At 46.6% G+C, this 19,608-nt stretch overlaps 1 protein-coding gene across 2 annotated transcripts in view; it reads right to left on the bottom strand.

Moving 5' to 3' along the window:
* The window catches only part of LOC126527708 (uncharacterized), a 418,438-nt gene that overhangs the window by 59,815 nt on the left and 339,015 nt on the right, over positions 1-19,608 (bottom strand). For both annotated transcript variants that reach the window (XM_055068895.2, XM_050175573.3), the window contains 2 exons: positions 16,555-16,618; positions 6,476-6,556 (listed from right to left, as the gene is read on the bottom strand). In XM_055068895.2, coding sequence (XP_054924870.2) covers positions 6,476-6,556; positions 16,555-16,618 — 145 coding nt within the window. The remainder of the gene's footprint in view (positions 1-6,475; positions 6,557-16,554; positions 16,619-19,608) is intronic.

Here is a 19,608-nt window from a genome sequence, read left to right as displayed (position 1 = left end):
CCCTCCCATTGTCCGACATTTAACAATGCGATGACACAGCACGTTGCGCTCCGATATTCGTGTTTATAGAACTTGATGGCCGCACTGCGTTCTCTAACACCCTAATGTAAATAAATAAATAAATAAATAAATAAATAAATAGATAAATAAATAATATCTTCCCATGCGTTCGCTTTCTAGTTAATCCGGCGTTTGAGAAGTATTTGTACTTATCCCACCTGCCTCGCTCTCCCCCCCCCCCCCCCCCCATTTAGAGGCAGTATTATAAAAAAAAAATAAACGCAAGAAAGTCCCGGCAAGTTATTGACGCGGTGGTAACTGCTATATTGCCCAGTTAAGCCCATTTACGAAGGTTCAAGGACTTATTGCTGAAGTACGCTTACTCCGTTAACGTCGAATGAGAGTGAACGTACTCACACGCCAGGAGAATACGGCAGCTCTCGAAGATGGAGTTAAACAAGGTAACAAGCACTTGCACCCCCCTCCTTCCCCCTCCCCCCCACCCCCCCGCAAGAAAAAAAGATAGAAACTCCCACCTCCCCTCTCGTGTGCCAACGTAATGAGCTTGCCCAAAGCGCATTTTCTTTCCCGTCTGGCGGGAAAGCCTCCGCGCCTCGCCACAGCGGTAGGCGCTGTCATCTTCAGGACCACATCTGGCCGTTCGCGACGGCGAGTCATTAGAGATTCAAGCGGCATGCAGAGAGCATTACTTCGCATTACGGCGATACGTGCGTCTATAATGGAAGAACCGTTTCGAAAACAATTTGCCGGGCATTACACCGGTGTCGAAAGGAAAACATTCAGGAGCGCCTTGTTTCGGGTGTTCGCTTGCGTAAGTCCTGTCGCCTTCGGAGGAAACCTACAAAGCAATGTCGCAGAAGAAACGCGAAGCAGTATGCTTATCCTGCTTCGTTTCTCGTAAAACAATATCTATCCATCATTTTAAATAAAGAGAGAGAGAGAGAGAAGGGCGGAACGATAGTGCAGAAAGAATCCCCGAATGATAAACGAATGTCAAAACAAACGAAAAGCCCGAGAGAGAAAAGCACTAGAAGATATTGCTTTTTACCAGCTGCAGTGGCAGGCTTTTGGCGTCGCGTTGCTATGCGCGAGGGTGTGGAATCGAACCCCGGCCGCGGCGGCCGCATTTAATTAATTAAATTATGGTGTTTTACGTGCCAAGACCACTTTCTGATTATGAGGCACGCCGTAGTGGGGGACTCCGGAAACTTCGACCACCTGGGGTTCTTTAACGTGCACCTAAATCTAAGTACATAGGCGCTTTCGCATTTCGCCCCCATCGAAACGCGGCCGCCGTGGCCGGGATTCGATCTCGCGACGTCGTGCTCAGCATCCGAACACCACAGCCACTACTGAGCAACCACGGCGGGTGCGGTAGCATTTCGATGGGGGCGAAATGCAAAAGCGCCTATGTACGGAGCATCGGGTCCAGGTTAAAGAGCCCCCCCCCCCCCCCCAGCTGGTGAACATTATTCCAAAGCGGCCCCCCCTCCCCCACTACGGCGTGCTTCGTAAACAGATTGTGGTTCTTGTACGTAAGGCCCCGGAATTTTAATGCAATAGCGTTAAGGGTCCCGTGTCGCAGGAAATCAGGCGGCGGCGGCGGCGGCGTTGTCCGTATGAGAAAAATCATCCCGAACCACGCATCCCCATCCACGCAGGCCCTCCACGTGACGCGGAGGCGTTACTGAACCAACTGAATTTCTCGAAGTAAAATGCGCCAGAAAATTCGCAAGCAACGACTTACGCACAACCTCCAGACATGACAGCGTCGGACTGTAACATGAATATACGAGAAAACCTATAATTCTGTTACGTGAAACTCAAAACACCAACCCCTTTTCCAGCTGCTTTTGAGGTCTGTCTTAGCAGGAGCGGAGCGCCCCCAGAAAGGTCGCCTACGCGCACAGCGTTTGCCACCAGCGTTTCCAAAAAATATTACGGTTACATAGGCTGTAGTTGCCGGGAAGCGTGGGAAGCAGTCACGGTTCTTTGAATGGTATCGCGTTCCACACTTAAAGGCGAAGCTTAAGCCCCCTCCACAACTTCATTTTAAGATTTTGCTATGGGAATTTCGTTACTTAAGTATTATTGCGCAATAAAAAAGACACGGACGTAAGGGCAGAAGAACATACACCAATCGGAAACTTTCAACTAAATTTATTGTGCCACTGAATCGGTTTTACTTAGTAATATTGAATCGGTTACTCAATAGTAGTTGAGTAATGGATTACCAACTTGCCCGGAATGCTGCTCTCGTTGATAATTTCGTTTTTTCAGCAACCGCGTGGAAGAGGTTTTTATGTTGTCGAAAAAGAAAACAACATAAAAAAAATTACACGAGAAATCATTCCAGCACAGATCCGTCAGCCATCGCCGTCAGGTTTAAATGGTCGCGACAGGAGTTTGATTAGTGCGCGTGCGCTGCGATGCTCTTTGTGCACCGTTGTGTCGCGGTTATATTCCACAAACTTCTGAAAACGCCAAGGACTTAAAGAAGGGACACGGCCAGCGCTGTGCCAATATCCTGAATACCGCATTGTTTCTTTTACTATTTTTAACATTCTTTCTCTGCAGGAATTCATAGGGCCGGCCAAAATAAATAATGCTAAATAAAAAAAAAACAAGCGCCATACCATGACATCGCCTCGATCCCTCCACCCCATTCCCCCATACCCCATGCCCCATGCCCCCTCGCCTCCTTTTTCACTTCTCGCAAAAACAAGCTAAATAACTAGATGCGCGAAGCTGAGCTCCACGCGCTATCATCTTTCTCGCGGTGCCATACAGCCCACGTTTCTCGATATTGCGACGGCAGCGCCATCTGTCAGAAGGTCGCACGCACACCGATGCATGCAGCAAGACCCAAGCGGCAGAAGCGGAAGAAAGACGGCGCCAAAAACAGGCGGACGCTAGCGAGAGAGGCCCAAGCCAAGCCAAGTCGGCAAGGAAGGCGGGCGTCGGATTCACTCAACAACAGGAACAAACGCGTAAAATAGACCCAACGTACGTCGTAACGCGCAAGAACGCCTCCGCCTCTGAAGAAAATTTAAATAAGGTTCTATAGCCGGGAGACAGGTTCCCACTAACACACAGAAACAAGAATAACAGAATGGGAATTGGTGACGTTTTAAAGCCCGCGGAAGCCATTGGCGAACGATGTGCCGAAATTCACCGGCGCGAATGCTTATATGCGAAGCGTGTATGTTTTGCCCATAAACAACATCCATAAAAAAAACAGGTTGGGGGGAGGGGGAGGGGGGAGTAATAAAATGGACGAGGAAAGACGTGATTTGAAATATCCATTGGCGAACAATGGATGCAAAAGTCGCCGAGGCGCTTGCTTTTGGGTCTGCGTACGCATCATTCTCTTATTTTTTTTTTTTCCCATAAACTGCACGCTGCAAGACATAAGAATAAGAAATCCGGCACAGAAAAGTGGCGACGCAGGCACCTCAGGCGTTTTCTTTTTTTTTTTTTTTTAGAAAGCCAACCTGCGAATTCTGGGACTTGTGCGCACGCTTGAGCGCGCCTTTTGCGTCGGGCGCGTACCTGGAGAGGATAAACAGAAAAAAGAAAGAAAAATGACAAACAAGAATGGCGGGCTGGAACGCCAGCCAATATGAACGCCGCGCGAGCGCTTCGGGCGATGTGTTTGTTCCTGGCCCGAGGGGCGCCGGGATCCCGGACGTGGAGTTTTGCATTAAAGAAACTTTGTATCGAAGCTTATCTGTACAGACGCCTTTGCCTATACCTCCCCTCTGCAACCGCTTCGCGGCGGTGAAAACGCCCTAAGCTTTATCGTGCGCCCTTCACCTTTAGGTGAATTGAAGTAAACGCGGCGCAAAAAAAAAATAGTCTTAAACAGGTCAGGCAAGAAAGTGCGTATTCCCATGGATGACACAACCTGCTATAGGGTGGGAGAAAGGGGCGGCAGGTCCCATTCTGGTGTGTCTCCCATACAAAAGCCATTACTCTTGCCCTGCAGTTACCAGTGTGCTTCTCTTTTGTTGTTGTTGTTGTTGTTGTTGTTGTTGTTGTTGTTTAATCGTTGCCTGCGGTTTTTGCTGCTGTTTCTGAGATCTCAGCAACATTGATGCCTTTACACTAGCGAGAATCAGTCAGTATGCAGCACAGAGTCACAAATGAAAGACGGCGCTTTGTAGCCCATTGCGACTCATTGCAAATTTTGAAGTTCCCGATAAAGTAGCACAAAAATCTACGTACCGTCAGCCATATCCATGCTATCTGGCGAGGCTACATCGGTGGTGGACAAAGATACTAGCGCCTTTATCTTTTTTACTAGGTGATCTAATTAAGAACATCTATGATGACGTACAATCATCCCAGTAAACATGACGCAATAAGCCTTTTTTTTTTCATGTCCATTGCAGGACGAAGGCTTCTCACAGCGATCGCCAATTCCTACGCCTGTATTGCGCCAGCCGATCCCATCTTCTACCGTCCTTACTCGATTCCATCCACTTAATCTGAAAATACCAGCTACGCCAGCTTTCTCGCTAGTAGTCCCTATACTACACCTGTTTCAATCTGCCAACGCTGTGCCCGTTTTTTTTTTTTTTGTTCGTTCCATCGCTTGCTTCCGTGATTTTCTTTTTTAGCTTCTTCTCCAGCTTTTTTTTTTTCGTTATCCTCCATGTTTCAGCACTTTAGGGCGGCACTGTTAATTTTGTGCTCTGCGAACATTGGCCTAACTACGTAAACACCCGGTCATGTATACACTGTGTGAAGGTTTTGCCGTACGTTGCTGCGACCCACACTTGTTTCCACCTCGCCACGGTAATCCAGCAATGCGTCTTTTTCCAGCCACCGCACGATGGTCCACACATATTGTCAAGATCACTAGGCTCTCTCTCTTATATATATATATATATATATATATATATATATATATATATATATCGTGTACACATTACGTTAACTGCCGCGTGACCATTGCCTCCAGTTCAACGACGTCGACGAAGTGCGGGAAAAGGTCCTTATATTTTATTTTATTTTTGAACCCTCGGTGGCATGATTTATGACGCGAAATGCGTCGAGGGTTATTGCGGGAAAGAAAATTTCAAAAAAAAAAGGTGTGCCCTCACGCCCCCCCCCCTCCACCCCCCCCTCCCCTCATGGGGACGCCGACAAATCTAGCGACACTTTCTGCATTCCGCACACTCCACGAAATCTCGTCTCCTTTTTCTCTCTCCATCTCTATTGTCTTGTTTGTTTCGCTTCTTTTTCACGTCGTCGGGAAAGCAGCTTTTGGAAAAGTTATGCAAGTTTTAGACGCTCCCATTTCCTACGCTGTCGTTTTCGACGTCGATGTTCTTCTTTTCCTGTCCGCTTTTCTGTATATCAGCTCGGACAACGCATAAGACGCCATAAATCTTTAAAAAGAAATAAGTTGCTACGAAATTGTTCCACTTTCGTGAGCCCCTCTTTTACGAGACGTCCTTTCTCTCTTCCTTCTTCTATTTTCCTTCATTGCCGCCTCGCGCATCAAACGTCAGGGTTCATTAGTCTTGAGGGACCTCCGCTGCCTTCGCTGCGTTCTTTTTAGAATTGTGGTGCGCTGTTTGCGTTGTATTTCTGTTCCTTCCTTCTTTGTCCGCTTCTTCGCCGCCACGGCGATTTCAACTCCGACCGTTATATTTCCTTCGTTTGTGCTCGCGTGTTTCTGTGCTCGTTCGTTTCATATTTTGCTTACCTCATAACTCGAAGCAAAGTCGTAGACCATACACGAGCCGCACTCGAACGCGCAGCTATTACTTGTTCCCGAGTTCTTCTGGAATACAGGACGTATAGCGTGCGACTCAGCTAACGTTAGCCAAACTCTTCAATCAATAAAAAAAAATGCTGACAAAAAACGCGGCGCAAGATAAATTGAGGGACCCGTGCTGTTTGGTTGCCAGAGGCCTGACGACCGAACGTTGTAGGTCCCAAAATCCTATCTTGCGCCGTGTATTTTAATACTTTTTTTTTTCGTTGAAGAGCTTGGCTAATCTTAGCTGAGACACCCTATAGAGGCACACTTCGGGGGCCGACTCCTCAAAGCCGTTCCCTTCTAGCTTGCTAGCCACTGGCCGTCCGTTTTCTATAGTAATACGGCAAACATCCCGAATGGATGAGTGTTTGTTCTTAACAAACAGTTCTAGCGTAAGAACATTTCGCGCCCGTACACAGCCCCGGCAGATGTCCTGCATTCGCTGCCGACGCGTGGGCAGATAACTTTGGACACTTCACGGAGGCAAAACTTAATTACTCAGCCGGGTGCGTTCTTTAACTAAACGTCGATGCAAGTTTCAGAAAGAGGTTGCCAAAGACTGCGCAACAATTAGCGCCACTTCGCTTTCGGTATAATGGGAATCGTGCCGTGCTTTACCCCGGGAAAAAAAAAGAAACCAGACGAAGTACGGGATGCACAGGGCATATGTCTTCGACTCACCTTGTAGAAGGTTGTACTCCGACTGGCTCAGGGTGGCCGGACGTTTGAGGGCGGCTTGCGTCGCGTCTTCCTCGCTGCATTCTGCACACGTCACCAAAAAGAAAGAAGAGTAAGTTGATTAAGAGCGAGTAATTCCGTCCGACACCGACAGCCATGACTGCTGCTGCGGTAAACGAACAAATTTTTTGTAACTGCAGGACAAAGTCACTGGTGAATCTGCTTAGTATAGCAAAATAACATACAGCAACGTTCGTAGACTTGACGTTTCCTCGAATAGGTAGAAATAACAGCAAAGAATTAGTAACAGCTAGAACAGCGTAAACAAAGTGACAACCTTATAACGCTATAACGAAGACGACGATAATGAGAGAAGCAATACCGATGAGAGATTAGGCGCTAATGTATTCAAGTCGGATGTGTAACTCGTTTCACGCTGTAGCTCAAGCTCGGAGTAAAAGTTTGATATTTTCATACATGTCCAGACTCAATCTGCAACATTCAGAGAAAACACGCATTTTGTCTTTGGCCAGTGATTACAGCGAAAATTGTGCCATGACGGCATGAATGCTCCTTTTTTCTTTAATTTATAAATATTAGTCCAATGTGACATTTCACCAATTTTTCTCTCGGCGAAGCAGAAGGGTTCCAGTTATACCGTCTTTATTACCGATTAGGCGTCCTTTTTAAGAGTGATCCGTAGTGTATGCAAATACTGACACGTGAACAAACCGGCCGCGAAGCTCACGTGATGCAATTTGCGACGACAGTGGTACTCACATCAAAACCAACATAAGCTTGCTCGCGTGGAAACACAACAAATAAAAAATCTACTGAAAAAAAAAAACAAATTATAGCGAATTTCCACGAAATTTCTAAATAAGCCTGTTCAAATTCTGCGCCAATCCCTCTCAAATAATAGCGAGTAGTCGCATGACACCGTCGCAGCCACGTCATTCTCCTAACAATGGCAGCTTTCACGATGTTGCTGTCCAAACAAACGGGTAGATACAGCGTTACAGCTTGTCACAGCTCTACGCGAACAGTACGGCGACCGCATTGAAGTCGGTGTGCGTATGCCACCCTTGTATAACATTTACAGCCTCTGCCCAAAGAAACGAAGTCACGACACACGTGAGCGGATGTGTATAAACAGCTATAGAAAGTGAACGCGGTCTATTACAACATCGGCAGCACTCGAAAACTCCGGGGATTCAGATGAACTCCTGTCATCCCCATCCCCACTTATCTTTGACGGTCACGACACGACAAACCCAGCAGTTATAAAACCCCACGAGTCGTACACAGCGGTTTCGTTTCTTTTGAGAAAGGCTGTATACGCTACGATGTGCGCCTGCTGGGATGTCTAAGAGAATGTGAGGTCATTCTGCTCAGCACGAGGTTGCGGGTTCGACTTCCGGCCCCCACTGCCACATTCCAATATTGAGCCGGAACGGGGGGGGGGGGGGGGGGGGGCGACACGGGTTTTCTAGAAGTTAGGTGCACGTTAGGGAAACGCGAACGGGCAAAGCTACACTGGAGTCTTCCATTGCGGCGCCCTTTGTTGCCTAGTGTTTAGGTTCGTCCGTCTAGGCCCCATGAATGGGAATTTTTCTTTAGAAAAAGCATATCCATGAGTCTCAGGGAACACAATATCGCAAAATATACGCTCAAGGGGGACTGAAGGGCTGTAGTTGAAAGCATCCAACGCCATGGCCGCGAGTAGCGGTGGTTAACGGTCCCAGAGCCTTTGATGATGATGATGATGGTGGTGGTGGTGGTGGTGGTGGTGGTGGTGGTGGTGGTGATGATGATGATGATGATGATGATGACGACGACGATAAACCATACTTCATCCATACTTCGAAAGCTGCTGTGGCCGAACTCACAACGCTTTTATTTCGTAAGTCTGACGGCACGGACGAAGAGCCGGTTCAAATAAGGTTTCTTTATTCCTATTCATTTTGTAAGTGGATCGCTGCCGTATGGCCGGCCGCCTTCAATAATAATATGCCCGCATAAGGCTTTCGACATGTTGTTGCAAACAATTAAAGGGAAACGCACTTTCTGTCAATGTGGGCCTCAATTTTGCGCGCAGTATGCGTTTCGCGATACACAGGGACGACAGACAGCAGCACTAAATACACGACGGAAGTCTCTGCGACGAAATACACACTCTTCTCAGATTCCAAAACACACTCGGCTCAGCCCAAACTTTTGCCCCCTTCTGACGTACGGACGTCAGAGGTAGATTACTGGATGTACCCGGAGGGCACCTCTACGGTATAGAAGATGTAATTTATCTCGATAGGGCGATACGGGTCATATTGATCGGCCGTCAGACATGCTTCGCCGCGAGTTTCGTTAATTCGAGTAGGAGGCCCGTGCCCAAACTATCGGCTCTGATCAAAGATGCTGCTGGAGATGTTCCACCCGAGACTTGACGGAACGCGGATATCGTTCCTCAAGCTCAATTCCCAAGAGGAACCCTCGTTCCATAAATCTTTCTTTCTCTTTTTTTGTTTCTTTCTTTTCGCGTTGGCCAGTGTTACTCTTTCTTCTTCCGTTTCTTTTTCTGCATTCTCATCAACTTCAGGGTCTCAAGAAGGAAACGACAACTTGCAGGGCTGTCAGGACCGATAGTCGAAAAGCATCCATGAAATCCCACAAAATCCCCTCGGCTACAGGAAGCGAAAATAACGAGAAATAAAGAGAGACGCTAAGAACAAACGATCACGACAGTACCTACAGTCCTCTATTAGTCTACGCGAGAATGAGATGCGACGTGTGCGAAGCTAATGCATTTCAGTATAGCGCCGGAGAAATAAACCAAGCTTGCTGAAAAGCATTGCTATAGAACAAAACGTGCTGGCTGTTGTGTGACTATAGTGGCAATAAAATGGTGCATACACTGATACTTGAAGTTGCCAAAGAATAGTCTTTTAGTAGAAAAGCCCAGTAGTCGTTAACAAATTCCGAAATTGGGAAAGTTAGCGCGAAGTGAGCACGTCAAGCGACCTTGTCGGTGAACAACGGCTAAGAATACAACAAGCAACATTAGATGGAATCCGTAACGTATCGTGCAACGCACACGAGATCCACAAAACGACAGTTCCGCAACGTGCTTTCTTTTGTTTTGTTTTTTCCGCGGACTGCTCATGCTCGCAAGTTCATACTTGCGAACGCGTTGTTTGTAGACAGTCTGTAACCATAAATCGCTGCAAAAATCGATAAAGTCACAAGTCTACAGCCTGCCTGCGGGCAATGAACAGTTAACATAAAAGCATCTGTAATGCTATCCAGATTTTCTAAGCAGGATATTTATCTAGGCCATTTTCCTGCATATACACTTGCGCGGGTCCTTTTCTATAATTTGATTGATTGATTGATTGATTGATTGATTGATTGATTGATTGATTGATTGATTGATTGATTGATTGATTGATTGAAACCATATAAAAGACGGCGGGCGACACACAGCGTAAAACCACAAGTATTCAATTTATAGATTCACAGTAACATAAAAGCTCAAAAGAGTGTATAAGCAGTCTACTTCCTGTGGTCTACCATCGAGTACATAGAATTGCGAACAAGGACGTTTGGAAAAAAAGCACATGAGCATTACTTAGCGGCACAAGGTTTGAAACCGCAAGCCATCAGGTCGTTGAAGGCGGATTGACAAGGCGTACTGGATTCCACGGCCGAGCACAACCTGTCTGAAGCCGCAAGGATTGCGCCGACAGCACCTGATAACATAACAGCACCGACAACATGCCATGGCATAACATGGCATAACATGACATCACCACGTCGTCCTCACGCGTGGCGTGATTGCTCTGCACTGAGTCACGTGGTGCTTGTTCTCGGAGTTCGCTCCGTCGTGTGCTCTATAGAGACATTCGACAGACTTCACAGGAAATATTCAAACATTCTGTCATATTTTCAGCAGGGTACAGAAGGAAGTCTATACTCCTTTAAAAAAAAAATAAATTGCGGGGTTTCACGCGCCAAAAGCGCGACCTGCTTATGCGGCACACCGTAGTGGGGGGACTCCGGATTAATTTAGACCACCTGGGGTTCTTTAACGTGCACCCAAATCTAAGTACACGGGTGCTTTCGAATTTCTCCACCATCTAAATGCGGCCGCAGTGGCCGGGATTCGATCACGCGACCTCGTGCTTAGCAGCCCAACGCCATAGCCACTAAGCAACCACGGCGAGTCTGTAGTTCTTTTGACCTACTGTCAATTCGACAAACATACGAAACGGATGCTCTGACAAAGTGCATAGACGTTAGTCGACGATACAAGCTTTAATGCAACACACGCAATGATATTATTTCGAGATACTCTACAGACTTCATAGAAAATCTTCCTTAAAATTTCTACATATTGTACAAACAGTCCAGTTCCTTTGCTCTACAGTCGAGTGCACAGAGTTACGAAAAAGAAGAACGTTCGTAAAGTGTACATAAATATTAGTCGATTACAGAAGGTGTGAGGCCACAAGTCCGCCGGGTGTATCTACAGTGTCCACAAAAACCAGAAGAAACTACAGGATTTCTATAGAACCAGCCGTACGAGCTTTAGGGAGGGGACAGGCATCGCTGTTGTTTCCGAAAAAGGAAACGAATTTAACCAAGGGATCCCTTCCGTTTCCTCTCCAGCGATTCTGTCTTCATCGGTCTCGGCGAAGTTCTTCCGAGTCTCTTAACTTTTTTTAGCTTTCATGCCATCGTGGAGCCTCTTGCTACTCGTCGTCTTTAATTATTTTTTTTTATTTCTTGAGTGCGCGTGCAAATAGATGAGCTGGAAAGGTCACCCAGGAATGTGGGAGGCACGTCTCGCCAGTGTCTGACGTCACCGGCTGCGTCATTCGGCGCGCTCCTTTTATTTGTTTCTTCCTTTCTTTTTTTTGCAGGCTGCCACTGCTGTCGTTAGAATCCGAAACGGACCGACAGAGAGACTGCAATATATTCGGGATTCAGCTGGCACGGCGGAGAATAGAAGGCAATAGACGGGGAGAAAAACGCTTTCAAACGCTCGCGCAGAGCTTAAGGGATTATTGCGCAACAAAGAATGGTCACGACTCGTAAAATGAAAAGCAACGACATTGTCTTTACAATCAGCAAATCCTGCCCTGCGCTGCCTTGCCCCCTCGCGAAAACTGTCGCATACGCAGAGAGTCGCCTGTGTATGGTGAAGCTTACTTGTCGATCGCCCCTGCAGAAAATATGCGGAATCGCGTGTAAGCTGTAGAATCAAAGTCATCAAGAGACAATGAATGGAAAAGAAAAAAGAGGAACAAAGGCACTGGAAAAATTACTGTGTCGTTTATTCCAAATGTAGGCATGATTATTAAAAGGGAAGCGAAAGGGGGAAGAAAAGATGCTGCCACAAGTAGAAGCCGAATCCACATCTTCCGTTCGACGCTATAACTACAAATCGATTAACGGCGCTTTTCGCTGTCTCCCCACGTCTACTTTCTTTTTGTGGCATTTGTGCGTCTGTACTAGATCTAGCTATCGGTATGTTAAACAACGTCACTCACCTCAAAGGCAGCGGGCGTGAAACACCCTTCACACCACAGGCGTGATGCCTGTGGTGTGACGTCACGTAGTACGTGACGACTGCGGTTTTGACGATGAAGAGCGTGTTGAGTACGTTGAATATTAGGTGACGAGGAAGTCAAAGCTCGTGTGCAGTGCTCGCGATAGTAGTGAGAATTACAGCAGCGTGTCCTGACTATCGGAGCCACGTGTAAGCCGCAATAGAAGACGCCCCGGTGCCGAGCTCCGGAACAATTTTGCGCAGCCGAGCTACTATGGGAAGCGCGGGAGCCTCAGCGCACAAAAGTTGCTCGAAACAACCATTATCACGGAGCAGCCAAAGCACGCAGCCCGACGACGTAGCAGGTCGCGCGCACGGTGGAATTTGGAAATCCACCCGAACACTACAACTGTGGGTCGATGTTCGCGCCGTCCCAGTCACCTAAACACGCCATGTGCGAACGTTGCTTGAACTTGTGACATTGCTTGCGTGCAAGCGAAAAAAAAAATATATCGAGCTCCGAGAGCTATCACAGAAGAGGATTCAATAAAGCACGCAGACACTACTTGATTACACCAGTTACGACGTGCCTTTACAAATTTGATTTGGGCAGACCGTAGGATGTTTCTAGACATATTGAAAGACCACTCCGACTTCATGCGGTCGTTATGCTTGCGCTACGCGGTGTCTATGAACGGAAGTCTTTTAACTCTCGTTAGTTTGATCCTCTGTGAAACCGAGAGAGAGAGAGAGACAAAAGGGAAGAAAAGACAGGGAGGTTAGCCAGTATAAATACCGGCTGGCTACCCTGTGCTCATGAAAGGGGTTAAGGGAATAAAACGAGAAAGAAGAGAAACAAAAAGAAAACGAGAAATATACACACAGTAACGCGACGCTACGCGCTACAGCATTCAAATGCGGTCGCACAATTCACAAGCCCCTAAAAACTTCAGCAAAGCCCTGAAGGCCTTGAGTGCCGAAACCCGAAACCTAAATTTGGATTGCTCCTCGCAGAGTGTCTGCAGACACCATTCCAAGTTAAAATTAGGGCCATAAGTTCGCGGGCCAAAGTATAGACAATCTCTATACTGCCTTAGAAATGCGCCCATAGAGTTTGCATGGACTGCCCAAATATTTTGTCTGCGTGTGTGTAGGTGAAGATGCTTCAGAGGGGAAAAAAGAAAGAAAGATGAGACGGAATTTTTTTTTTTTATATTGGTGTTCTTTTTTCAAAAAGGAAAACAAGAAACGAGACAAATATATGTAAACGGTCAGCGTTCCCAGGCTTTTCGACACGCAAGTCTCGGGGCACAGCATTAAGAAACTCACAAAAGCAAACGGGCCGTACAGTGTGATTTGATTTTGTTAAATGTTTGACTTGGAAAGGAAAGCGCGCGGATGATAAAATCGCGGTAATGGCGGCTCTTATATATTTTTTTTCGCCATTCGCGCTGCTTCAGTTTACACAGAGCCGAGATGAAAAGATCGCCCTAGGGAGGTTTTTCTTACTTTTTTTCTTTATTTATATTTCTGCGCATTTTAGATTCAAGTCCCAATATTTGGCTTCCAAATTTGAGGCGGTATCTGATTTGCATATCGCAGCGTGACTTGCCTAGCGTGACTTGCATTTTTTTTGTTCAATCCAAGGCCACCGCCAAGAGCGGGATTTCTATTGAATTTACTTTTTGGCGTCGCCATCAAAGCGAATGTCGGCCGTCATGCGTAATGCATTTTTGCCGGCGCTTTGACTTCACCCGAGAGCTCGTCTCGAAGCAGAGCACACGGGACCGACGAAAAAAAAAATTGTTCATAATAAATTCACGACTGCGTGTTTGCGTTTCCGATTATACCCGCCATACGACGACGACAACCATTCGGATTATACGTATACGCACGCGCATAATACGATATGCCCGTGTACCATCGTAACAGGCGCATTGGTTGGGAGTGAAAGCTGCTGTGTGCGGACGAAATGTTCGCGGGAGCCATTAACGAAACGGGCCCATTTCTTGCGGCTGCGTGTATGCTAATGTTGACAGACAATCACGAGATGCTCGTCTGTGGAGCAACGATAACCAGTAATGTTATTCAGCACAAGCACAAATTTGATACAGTGTGTGTGATACCGTGCTGTGCAGTCGTTCCGTTAGAATACGTGTCAGCAGCAAAGTAAGCGGTTTATTAAACAACCAACGTCGAGCAGTGATTCTGTGCGAACGTCAGCGAAAACGATGCACGATTAAGTACAGCGCGCAACGCAGGACTTCGGATTGAAAGCAGCGTACAGTATGGTTTTCGTTTAAAGTATACTCGAGACAACTTAGTTTCATAAAGAGCGGTCTCGTTTGTGAAATCTTTTAACCCCTGAGCCCTGACGTCATGTGCAATTTTATTGCTCTTCATACTTTAGAAATGTGTTTTTAATTTTTAGCTTTAACCTTTTTATTCATTTATTGTTGAATAAATTCGTTTAATCACTCGGTCATCAAAAATATTGCCTACCGGTGTTAGGTAACCAATTACAGCTTACTTATCGAATAAAGGCATATCGACTACATTTTAACAAGTACACGTCAGCCTGTGATGCTCATGATGCCAATTTATTTTCCTTTCGACAAAACGCCAGACTTCCACATGCACTGTCTTAATCGCCAGCCAGGTGTTTCCATTAAGAGTGAGCAGTAATCTACATACCGTACGCCTTGGTAGAACGCCGCCATACGCAGGTCAATACATCCACACGTTTTCTCTATCGCTATAATAGAATTGACGAGGAATCCACAAAATATCTATATAGTCTACATGAAATCCACCACTAGCCATAAATTTTACTCTACATACACTAATGTAATATTCATACCATTCTCTCCCCCCCTTTCCCTCCAACGTGAACTTATGTGTAAAATGTATACACGAGGTTCGACTTTAAAATAAAGCAATCAGTTGCTAGGCAACGTTTGCGACGCGTCTTTCAACACATCTGCTTTTGGTGTTGAGCTATTTTGCGCTGTCATGAGGTCAGCATTTTTTTTTTTTGCGTTAGTTGGCCTTATCCCTGTAACGGCGCTGGCGTCCTCGACGAATCGCACATGAATTGTGATATTTTTCTTTATGCCTCACGAACCAGCTCTACCGCGCCCTAGCGCACCGCTAATGCTAATCGGGCGCGTGCTCTTTTCGTTACCTTCCTTGAAGATGCCGGAATAAATTAGGCGTTAATAAGAAGCATGTCTTAGGAGCTCGTATTTAAATACCAGGAAACCGAGAAATAGCCTTCTTTCAGCTTCGGCTCCATAGAATTTGACGAGGTTTGGTGAATTTCAAGGAACACGGTTTCTTTTATTTTGGGTATCGAATTTTTTTTTACAGAAATCTAAAGAAATAGCAAGAGAGTTGGAAATTTGAAGCACACCGTTTACAACTCTGTGACTGAGCAATAGACGCGATATGACAACTTTTTAAGCTGCACGTATTGAGACATCCAAGGAGAACGAAATTGATATGTTATACACAATTCTGAAATACACCACCAATTTGTAAGACATCTGCAGTACCCTTGGAGGCATTGTCACTATTTCACGCAAGCTGTGAGTTATCGCATAGTTACATATACCTAAATAATGTATTGTATAGTAATAATGCGTAATTATAATGCACAGTTATAGGTGAGTCATTGCATAGTTATGTTTCTTTGGTATATGTATGTGTTAACTGAGGGTCCCACATACAGTTTCTTCACTACTAGACCTCCTTCTGGATGTATGTCTTCTTTGAATGATGTACAAAAATAAATGGGAAATTCATATTTAACTCGTACATCAAATTTATCCGCTCTACATATCCTAATAGATTCAAATTACAGAACTGGGACGTCTGTCCTTGGTGCAGATTTACAGACATGCAAACTTCGTCCTTCATTTTTTTTTTCTTTTGTGCACCCCCCATATTTTCAGCAAGTTCTTAAATTCAGCCCGTGGATCAAATGCTGCTCCTTGTGCAGTCAGTATAGTATTCAGTTCTCTCTTAACTGCAACAATATATTTATTCAAATGGGTCCCCTCGTTGCCTAACAAGAGTAGTTCTGCATTTCACTTACATTTCATAATGGAAATCAGAGTTGGTCTCCTCAGCTAAAAGCTTCTTGCGGTCCTCGTGATGCGCAACGCATCCAACATAAGCTAGGTTGAATTTATTGTCTCGAAATGTTAAGTTATGTACGAGGTAACTTACTGTATATCCTATATATATAGTAGCGTTTTGATACACTAGAACCAGATGTCAGCAGTTCACAGTTAAGCAAAAAATAAAACAATTACTAATTAATTATTTACGGTACTAACGAAGTTATAACTCAGATAACATTTCATTGATTTCTTGCGCAGATGTACTATCCACGGTACTACATAAAGGTGAACAATTCATTCTAATTCCGCGTGATGTGGAACTGCTTTTGGGCGTTACGGGTTTAAAATGCGTTCTTTCTTACGCTTTCACACAGAGCCCCGGGGCACATGGAGAAGGCGAATAGACTCACCGACAACTTTCACGTGGACTACGCCGTGATCGTCGGTCTCGAGTACCACTGTGGATCCCGGCTGCTGCAAAGTGAAAACGAAGCAGGAAAGAAAGGAGACAAAAGCATTAGCATATCTGAGCAACTCTTAACAAACAAAGCGAACAATTACGAAACTACTCCGACGCGTCGTACACTGTTTCAAGGTTCAGCTACATTTTTAACAGAGGCTTAATGCGCCCCCCAAAACGTACACCTGAGACTTACTCCATGCTTAGAAACGAGTTACACGGCCATTACGTGTCGCACTTTAACGTAAGTACGCGTGACGGCCGTTCTGGTCAGTTATTTTCTGTTCGCGACTGAAGTTGCGCTAACAGCACACATTCAATAGAGCGTCAACTACTCGAATCATTCCCATAAATCTCCAAAAAGTTATTACGTAAACTTAATGCAAACCTTCCGTTGACGCTGAAGTCCTTTTTTTTCTGCCTTCACAATTTTGTGCGCGATTTAAGAAAAAAAACAGAACACAGAAAGCCTTCTTTAACGAAGTTAATTATGTTTGGCGTGCATTACGGGAACTGTAACTGCTGGACGCAACGGTCAAGACTCACGTAACTACGCACACAGAGCGCACCACCCTATTGCGGAGCTTGAGCTCAGTTTCTTCATAACTGTACATGTGGCAATCGTACGAAGGTCACGAACGCACTTTTACGCTATCCAAAGTCGAGAGTTACCATGCAAAACAGTTTTAGTCTATCTGTCAACGTACGAGACTCATTCACGGAGTACCGGTACATCGAGGAGACAGACATGAGAAGTACTAAAGCCCCTTAAACTTCGTGAAGTAGCGGCACGCTTTGAAGAATGCCGCCTCCTCCTCGCGCGCTCTGGCCGAGGCCGACGCCGCGTCGCTATTGGCCCAATGACATCACGTGGTCCCCCGCGCCGTGCATCAGCGCCATTTTTGCTCGAGAAGCGTCTAAGGAGTGGTGAGGAGCATAGGCGAGGAGCGCATGCTGGCGCCGTTGCTATGCTCGAGCAGTGCAGGCGGCGCCACGGTCGAGGAAGGAGCGTTAAATAGAGGAGAAACGAGGAGGAGTGAAGGCGGAGGAGGAGAGTGTCGCTACCAGACGAAGTTTAAGGGGCTTTAAGAAGTACCAATGGTAGGAGCCATCTTGTGGCGAGAACGTCAACTAGAGTCCGCCGAGCCATATTTGCAACACCCGCGACCCACTTATCTTGCTGGTGCACACGTCGGTGGCAAGAATCGTGAAAGCATAGCGGATTCGTTTTTATTTCGTCGGCTTCTGCAAGAACGATGACGTAACGCATGTGGTAATGGTTGCAGAAAGTGTCCCGAGAGGGCGCTACCAGTGCCCCTGCCGCCGACGGAGCCTCCAGCGTTCGACTACTCCGTAACCTGCGATTTATGGAAAAGCTGTCGCTCTCCACTGCTGCCGTAGTAAACCGATAAAGCTTCGAGGACATTACCGCATACGGGAACGCGTATATACAAGACCTATACCTGCGTCAACACAAGGTGAATACTATGCTTTCGCAGTTTTTCGTAGACACGTCTCTTCTAACGTTCATAACAAACATCGTTCAATATCACTCAAAGCCACATTTGTCAACACGGACGTGACACGAAAGGTCGGTCAGCTTTCCGCTACGAATATTCAATAAACGCCGCGAAACGAATCATGCCTGAACACCGTAACTTCGGCCTCACCGTAATACCATAACTTCAACGTGCATAACGCGAGACGAGAAAGTCAAACCCGAAGAGGCCACCGGATTTCTGGGGAGATTCGGGAGACCGAATGCGCATGTGGTATTAGCTATACCGCGACGAGCCGTTCCACCCGAGCCATGCACGCAGACTATAAACATCGGGCAAACGTCAGCACGTGAAACGTGCTTTCATTCCGGTCGATAATAACAATAGTAAGATTTGCGGGCAAAGCGTGAGCGAACGGTGGCAAACACGAAAGCCCTTTTAGGCGAGCGCCTGAGCCGCCAACAAAGCGCGCCTACAGGGCGCTCTGTGAAAAAGATCTCCCTATAAGTTGGTGGCGGTGCTTTCTTCATTACTTGCGATAGCAAGCCACACTTGGTGTTTTGAGAAATTTGCGAAATCGCCTCTCCCGTGTTTGGAAACAAGCACCGAGATATGCAAAATCAGTTTACGAGGGGAATACGTTTAGTACCACTGGCGTCAAATTTCTCGCAACGGCGACGCGATTTAGGTGCGGGCAAATTTGAGAAAGTCTGGCCCGTATTCTTTTTTTCAAATCACAATAAACCTTCTCCCGCTAAAGGAACCAAACGGCAGGTACCAAACAAACAAACAAATTCACGCAGAAACTCCTCCGGGAGTTGTCTAAGTATGCGTAAGCATTGTGTAGCTTGCTCGTCGCCACGCAGCCCCACTGTCATTATAAATGTTACGAAGCTTGATCCGACCAGTACAAACCCTTATCAACCCTCATCGGTCGTCATCAACCTTATCGGACATGATCCGAGCCTAATCAACTCTTATCTGTCCTTATCAACCTGAATGCCCAGCGAAGCTGTTTCAAAACCATCACTACATTTGCTAAGGGGGCATGGAATGCTTTATTGACGGTTGTTAAGAACGGCCAGCTGCAGTGCAAGTTTGCCAGCCATTTACGCCAGCGGTGGCAACCTCATCTTGAAACGCCGCCGCCAACCTCTAGCCACGGCGTGACTAAGTCGACTTTGTGTCGGGAACAATACGCACGTCCTTCACTCTCCGTCGCTTCAGCTAGGATGCGTTTGACGAAGCAGGCTTTGTGCTGAAACCGCCACCGTTACGCTCTAGCCTCGTCGCCGTTGTGACGGAATGAGTTCGGCGGGCCAACTATTGTTACTAAACGCCCCAACGCGGGCCTGATCTGCTACGGATGGGGGAGTTGCCGCGGGAACGTCGTCGTGGGCTCCTTCCCACGCGCCGACCAAGACGCAAGACAATGTGCTACCCGGACGCGCTACCCGGGTCGGCTCCGAGTTCTACGAAGCCCCTCTGACGTCGGCTCCGGGCCA

Source organism: Dermacentor andersoni, chromosome 9 (assembly GCF_023375885.2).
Source record: "Dermacentor andersoni chromosome 9, qqDerAnde1_hic_scaffold, whole genome shotgun sequence".
NCBI classification, from domain to species: Eukaryota; Metazoa; Arthropoda; class Arachnida; order Ixodida; family Ixodidae; genus Dermacentor; species Dermacentor andersoni.
The sequence above is the reverse complement of the archived record's forward strand: the minus strand, read 5'-3'. Positions and strand labels throughout refer to the sequence as shown.